This window comes from Cervus canadensis, chromosome 13, assembly GCF_019320065.1.
Source record: "Cervus canadensis isolate Bull #8, Minnesota chromosome 13, ASM1932006v1, whole genome shotgun sequence".
Classification (NCBI taxonomy): Eukaryota; Metazoa; Chordata; class Mammalia; order Artiodactyla; family Cervidae; genus Cervus; species Cervus canadensis.
This window is the reverse complement of record NC_057398.1, coordinates 27,853,918-27,861,486: the sequence shown is the minus strand read 5'-3', so window position 1 is coordinate 27,861,486 and position 7,569 is coordinate 27,853,918. Positions and strand designations below refer to the sequence as shown.

Below are 7,569 nucleotides of genomic sequence, written 5' to 3'. Positions count from 1 at the left end.
CAATGGACATTAATAATAAATAATGCCTGTTTTAACCCATCCTTATGAGGAAAATGAAAGAAAGAAGTAATTAAATGCTACGTATCTAATTACAACCAGCCTGCAAACCCCTATACATTCCTAGGTTGACAGTCTAAAAAGACTGCCTTTCTTCCTTTTAATAAATCAGTCAGTATACTCAGGCTGACATTTATTATATTTATGCTACAGGGAAATGGAAGCAGAGTGCCTCCTGTGGAAAAACTGTCAGGCTAGGGAGAGAGGGAAAAGTCAAGTTTTAGCTCTTGTTAGAAGATTAAACTTCAGTCCTGCCTGTGTTACTGACTCTGTGACCCTGGCCAAGTCACCTGGTCTAAGCTTCCATTTCTTCTTCAATAGGATGAAAACGCTGCCCCTGAATAATGATGGGACTTATGTGTAGTAATGTGAAAAACACACTTCCAGTTTTTCAAAAGAAAGGGACTTATGAAATTCCTAACAACGTGGTTATCTTCAACAAGAAAGTGCTATGATGCTGATATTCTTGATTGATATTCACAATGGTCATCTGTTTTCACTGGGATTTTTCCCCCTGTGGACTTTCTAATAACTGATAAAATTTTAACTGGTAAATTGTGCTTAGATACATATGTATGCCAACATACAAATATATATATATACATACAGGCTAGTTGTAACCAGATTAAACAAGGTGAACTGGTGAATGACAGAAGCTAAATTTTAGAACTGCTGTGGATACAAAGACTTTCAGACCACAGACGACGACTGGGTGGAAGGCTTAATGTGGTGTCTATAAATACCTGGTCTGGGGCCCACTCCAGCTGCAGTACACACACACTACATGCATCATGGCTTCTGACGCTCTGTTTGAATTAGGAAACAGACAAGCAAACTTGGGTTAACAATGCAAACCACACAGCATGCAGGGTTACAGTTTCCATTCCTTTGCCATCTTTAAGATCAGGAACTGCAGAGTCAAGTGGGGGAATGTTCTTGTAGTTTGAACATCAAAAAGATTTGCTAGTTGCTCTAATTCTCTCACAATACATAAAGCAATATGTCAACTTCAACAGATTTTCAACAGAATTTGGGAAGAAATTAATTTTCCACACCTACACAGAGAATTCATGGGCAAACATGTGAAAGAGATGAAAAAAAGTAGATCCATAGATGGAATTACATGATATGAAAATCTTATGGAGTAAAAGTGAGCAAACACATATGATAGTAACTTTCAACATTTCTGTCTCAGTTGAGATTTATTTTTAGAAGAAAAATAATCCAAACCTGATTACCTATCCTGGCTTAACTTCTTTATTTTTTCAAATACTCTGAATTAGTATTTTTAAATTATGTTTTAATCAATAGAAAAGATAAAGATATTCTGCTATGGAGTATCCACACCAAAGAGACAGTTTTTAGGGAAAAATACGTTTATCTACTATGTTCACAGTTAGGTGATTCTGATTAATAGTAGGATGCTGATGTTCCAAACAAATACAATATGATATTGAAGAATTATCTCACAATTTAAACATTACAAAAATTAGCACAAGCTATATACTTTCAGTAACAAAAGGTCATCACACAGGTAGAGAGCCATTTCCTTCTAATCCTTTAAAACTGGTATACCCCCTTCACTATGGCTGAAAACATCTGTGGTTTCTATTTTAATCTCCAAAACTTTTTATTAAAAGAAAATAATTACTCGAAGAGGTTAACGGTTATATTAAACTTAGGGGTTGCTCAGTCACAGACACAATGTCGTCCTCCAAAGTAAATGGGCCTGAGGTTAGTAGGTTATAAAGCACGGCTACTGCCAGCTGGTGTTTCTCAAATGAAAGCACCAAAACTGTGGGGGGAAAGAATAGAGGTTTCACAAAGTGATAATACACGCTCATGTTATTAATAAATAGCATTATAACTAAGATGACAAGTTACAAAAAAACAAAAACACAAACACCTTCTAAGTAAGTATGTCAAACCCTTCAAGTTTGCCTTGTAGCTAAGGTTAAAACTATTATCTGTCAGGTTGCTCAAAATTCCCCCCTTCATACAAAATACTAAATCACCATCCAAGTTGTATTTGATATGTAAACTGAGTCAAAAGGTGGTGGTGGAGTAGATTCTGAACAAAGCCAGCTTAGAAGCTCCATCTGCAACCACACTTACTCTAGAGAGTCTCAAGGTTAGATCACTGGATGTTCTCCAGCGACATGCACTGGCAAAATCTGGCTGCTTTTTGTTAAAACCCTTATCTTTTTTTCTCTGGTCTTTAGGAGAAAGCTATTCCCTCAACTTACAGCTCTAATATATTTTACTTTATCAGCAAATGCCATGTGTGATACTAGTCACTAATGCACAATTACAGCTCAAGACATTAAAATAACTCAAACTTCTCTTCAGCTTCTAGAAGATACCCCAGAGTCACTGATATGTAACACACGGGAAAAAAACTTATCCACAGATGTGAGATTTCAGCGTAACTGCATCCCTCCATTTTTACCCCAGAAAACTTGGCTTGTTCTTTAAAGAAGCTACAACAACTGAGACTCAGGTGGTGGAGGAGGAAGCCTTAGGTGGAAGTACTTTCAGTAGATGTTAAAGTTAGGGTTGCTCGGTTACAGACACAATGTCATCCTCCAAAGTAAATGGGCCTAAGAAGTGAAAAAGAAAATTTCCAGGAAATGTTCAACTCAAAAGGAAGTGTCTGCTTACTGTTATAATTTTCTTCAGGGAAAAAAAAAAGACAAGAAAGATTCTTTATGAGTCCCACCAAAATGTGCCAAAGCAAAGAACTCCCCAGTGTATCCTGCACACACCAATGGACAGCTGCTTCTGAGTCTACTGAAACACGGGAGCTTTTCTATATTGTACATGGAGATGTGAGGAGGCAGTAAGAAGACAAGAAAACACCTACAACAGGATGATGAGATGGATTATGAATTGGTCCTTATTCCCCTTTGAAGCCCGAACTTCCCTGGCTCACCCACCAGTAACTAGAGTATTACTCGCGAGCTCGGCTGTTCCAAATACCTGCATCCTCTACGGATTTTTGAAGGGCTTCTGCCAGTTCTTGGTCTGCAATCTCCTCTGGCCGTACTTCATCTCGCCCGGCCCCATATGCCAATCGGGCACACTCTGGTAACTCCCCCTCGGGAAGGAAGGTGGTCTTTGAGCCTGTGGTGCCGATCACGAGTACGTTCTTCTTGAGGTCAATGGAACACTTAGAAAGAAGAAATCAAATACAGATGATAGCAGAAAAAACATGACGCAGGAAAATTATGACCCTGAACTTCATAACTCCATTCATAAAGAACAACACTGACAGATATGACTCAAAACAAAAAAACAAAACAAAACCGATTTTACTTAATCTATGTGACACTGTTAATTTAGAATTTTTAAAAATATTTAAATTGTATAGCAGAATAATCTCTACTGGATATACTTCACACTTATTTGTCAAATACAGAAATGGTTCACATCTGAATTTAAATGTGGCATCTGTTCACTGCAAAAAATTTGGAAAACTACCAGGCATAATCCACAGCCACACCTTTTAGAAACACATAAATGACTTTTTAAAAAAAAATATACAACTATATAAATGGTATGTCTCAGTTTTACAGTTGCACACTTTTGCTTTTTGCTTAGTGTAAAAAGTACAGCTTCTATTTAAAGTCTATACCAATGGTCTCAAAAGTCATATATGGATGACAAGGCAAGCACTATAAAAAATATTCTGCATTTCATATTTATGCTAGCCTCCTTTTCAGTATATTTTTACAATTACTTAATATAGGACAGTTACACACATATGTTTTGAATCTGTAAAGCTGGGACTGCTAATCTATATCATGACTTAAAAATAGGGGAAGTTAAAAAAAAATAATAAAATAAAAATAAACAAAAAGGGAAAGATTAGCAATGAAAATAGAATAGATTTAACTGGACTTTATTTATATATGAATTCACTCATTCCTTCAACTTAAAATTCTGCAGCTTGATTATTCTGCAATATATTTTAGTGGGAATTTAATATTAAACATTTAGAAAAGAAAATTAGCGTGCTACTTTAGCAGCACATATACTAAAACTGGAATGATATAGGGAAAATTAGTATTGCCTGAGCAAGGATGACATGCAAATTTGTGAAGCATTCTTATTTTTATATTACTCAGCCATAAAAAAGAATGAAACAATGCCATTTACAGCAACATGGATGGACCTAGGAACCATCATACTGAGTGAAGTAAATCAGACAAAGACAATATATGATATTCTGTATATGTGGAATCTAAAAATATGGTACAAATGAACCTATTTATAAAATAGAAACTTAGTCACAGACATAGAAAACAAGGGAGAAAAGGGGGAGGGATGAATTGGGAGACTGGAATTGACATTACACACTACAGTATATGTAACAGATAACTAAGAAGAACCTACTGTGTAGCACAGGGAACTCTAGTCATACTCTGTAATAACCTGTATGTGAAGTCGCTCAGTCGTGTCCGACTCTGCTACCCCGTGGAGTAAAGCCCACCAGGCTCCTCTGTCCATGGGATTTTCCAGGCAAGAATACTGGAGTGGGTTGCCATTACCTTCTCCAGGGGATCTTCCCAACCCAGGGATCGAACCCAGGTCTCCCGCATTGCAGGCAGATACTTTAACCTCTGAGTCACCAGGGAAGCCCTAGATAGGACCCTACATAATAACCTATATAAAAAAAGAATGGATGTATGTATAACTGACTCACTTTGCTGTACAGCAGAAACTAACACACTGTAAATCAACTACACTGCAATAAAAAACTTAAAAAACATTAGTGACATAAAAATATTGACAAGATATGAAACCTTGTGTGAATTTTTACTGTCCAAGAGCACACTAATTCCTTCTTCAATGAGTTTGTTTCAACACATTATTAGGCTTCAGAGTAGAAATATAAAAACCACTGCAAATTAACACATTTATAAATTATTCTTCCTGTATTAAACAAACATTTCCATTTCCAACATCTTATGTAATCTTTTCCCTTAATCTCGATACTTTTCTTCCCAAGTACTGTTTTCAACTACTAAGGATTTACTAAACTTAAACTCACAGTAAAATCATCATTGTGTATTATGTTCATAGCCCTACAAATCCATCAAAAAATTATTCGAGTTCTACTCAGAAACTTTTTGCCTTTTCATGCTGTTTACAGGGTTCTTGTGGCAAGAAACTTGGAGTGGTTTGCCATTTCCTCCTCCAGTGATACTGGGGAAGACTGAAGGCAAAAGGAGAAACGGGTGACTGAAGATGAGATGATTAGATAGCATTACTGACTCAATGGACATGAATTTGAGCAAACTCTGGGAGGTAGTGGAGGACAGAGGAGCCTGGAGTGTTGAGTCCATGTGGTTGCAAAGAGTTGGACATGACTTAGCAACTCTGAACAACTCAGAAACTAAAACTTACACAAGAGAACCAAACTGTCCACTATAGTCTCAAAACAGATGGTAGGATTCAATAGATTCAGAAAGATTTCACAAAAAGATTCCATTTCTACTGATATGTAATTTCAAACTATGTATGACAATATCATCAATTAAGGATCTTTCCAGGTTTGAAGTCATGCTTCTTAGTTTTTCAGTATACACAACCAAGGGAATATGCAGTAATAACCATGTAAGTCACAAAAAGCCAATGTGAAAACAAAGTGAAACTCTTAATTACCTGATGCCGTTTCAGCATATCCAGTCCCAGAAGCATGTCCATCGGCTGTTCCTCAAGTATGGAGAAGGAACACGCCAGGAAATCACCTTCAATTTGAACCTGAGCTAAAGCACATGAAGAAAGGAAAAGGTTATCATTTTTTCAAGGCAAAGTTTAGAAATGTATCTATCATTCTGTGCTTCTCTTCCCGCAGTCAGTCAAAGCCAAGCCAAAGCACTCAAACAAGTGAGTAAAGTATGAAAATTCAGTAAGACAAATAATCCGGTTAAAAAACAGTGAAGGCATCAGCTCATAAAGTGGATTGGGCAGAAACAATACTCACAAAACCTGGCTTGATATGTGATACCTTTAGGATACATGCTCACCTGGTGAGGAAAGCTGGCATTAAGAATTTAAAAAAAGATGGATAAAGAAGATGTAGTACATATATAAAATAGAATATTACTCAAGTTATTAAAAAGAATGAAATAATGCCATTTGCAGCAACATGGATGGACCTAGAGAGTCTACTGAGTGAAGTAAGTCAGACAGAGAAGGAGAAATACTCTATGACATTTCTTACATGTGGAATCTAAAAAGAAATGATACAAATAAACTTACAAACAGAAAGAGACTGACAGACTTAGAAAACAACCTCATGGTTGCTGGGAGGGATAGTCAGGGAGTTTGGTAAGGTCATGTACACATTGCTATATTCAAAATCAGTAATCAACAAGGACCTATTGTACAGCACATGGAACTCCATTCAAATGTTATGTGCCAACCTGGATGGGAGGCAGGTTTGGGGGAGAGTGGATACATGTATATGAACGGCTGAGTTCCTTCGCTGTTCACCTGAAACTACCACAACATTGTTAATTGGCTATACCTCAATACAAAATAAAAAGTTTAAAGTTAGAAAAAAATTTTTAAAGGAAAAAAAGAGCTGTAACTACTGAAGCCTGCAGGCCTTGAGCCTGTGCTCCACAACAAGAGAAACCACTGCCGTGAGAAGCCTGTGGACCACAACTAGAGAGTAGCCCCCACTTGCCGCAGCTAGAGAAAGCCTGCAAACAGCAACGAAGACCTAGGGCAGCCATAATCAATCAATAAATCTATCTTTAAAAAGAAAAAAGACCATGACAAATTCCTCCAATTTTTATTACTGCTTGTTATAATCAAGTTTCTTTGCCTGAAGTCTCCTGCATTGCCTCCATTCCTCAATTACTCCTCATATTTTATATATAAGATCTTTTAAGAAAATTACTTTGCCATTAACTGTATCTTGGGAAACCCAGGTGGCTCAGTAGTAAAGAATCGCTCTGTCACTGCAAGAGATGTGGGTTCTATCCCTAAGTTGGGAAGATCCCCTGGAGGAGGAAATGACAACCCACTCCAGTATTCTTGCCTGGAAAATTCCATAGACAGAAGAGCCTGATGGGCTACAGTCCAGGGAGTCACAGAGTTGAACACAATTGAGCAACTAAGATATGTGTACACATTTAAGATATGTATACACATATCTTATGAACAGAAAAGTATGCGAGATACATACATACACATATATAGAGAGTATAAAGCATAATAAAACAAATACCCATGCCTCTATTTCCCAGGCTGAGAAACAGAAAACTAAGAAGTTCACAGCCTATTCTTTTCCTCCTCCAACTATTCTGGTTTTTATGCTAAACATTCACTGCTTTTTCTTTTTAATAGTTCTATTTTGTATGATGTCTAAGCAACATTTTGGTTAGTTTTGTGGTTTTAAACTATGACTTGCTTCTTCTCAAGATATTTTGAGATATTTTATTCCTGTGGATGCATGTGACTATATTTCTTTCACTTACCCCACCTCTAAGAGTAAGT

General features: G+C 36.9%; 1 protein-coding gene and 1 non-coding gene across 4 annotated transcripts in view; one reads left to right on the top strand and one right to left on the bottom strand.

Moving 5' to 3' along the window:
• DDI2 (DNA damage inducible 1 homolog 2) overlaps positions 1 to 7,569 on the bottom strand; it is a 42,191-nt gene that overhangs the window by 9,754 nt on the left and 24,868 nt on the right. Inside the window, exons 7-9 of one of the 3 annotated variants that reach the window (XM_043484744.1) lie at positions 5,725 to 5,828; positions 3,037 to 3,226; positions 801 to 863 (exon numbers count right to left, since the gene is read on the bottom strand). In XM_043484744.1, coding sequence (XP_043340679.1) covers positions 847 to 863; positions 3,037 to 3,226; positions 5,725 to 5,828 — 311 coding nt within the window. In that variant the 3' untranslated portion in view covers positions 801 to 846. Of the gene's footprint in view, positions 1 to 800; positions 864 to 3,036; positions 3,227 to 5,724; positions 5,829 to 7,569 lie in introns of those variants that run through there. The other 2 variants (XM_043484742.1, XM_043484743.1) reach the window with 2 other exon arrangements.
• On the top strand, positions 4,071 to 4,174 carry LOC122452623. Its single transcript, XR_006272786.1, has one exon. It is a non-coding gene; the product is annotated as a U6 spliceosomal RNA (small nuclear RNA).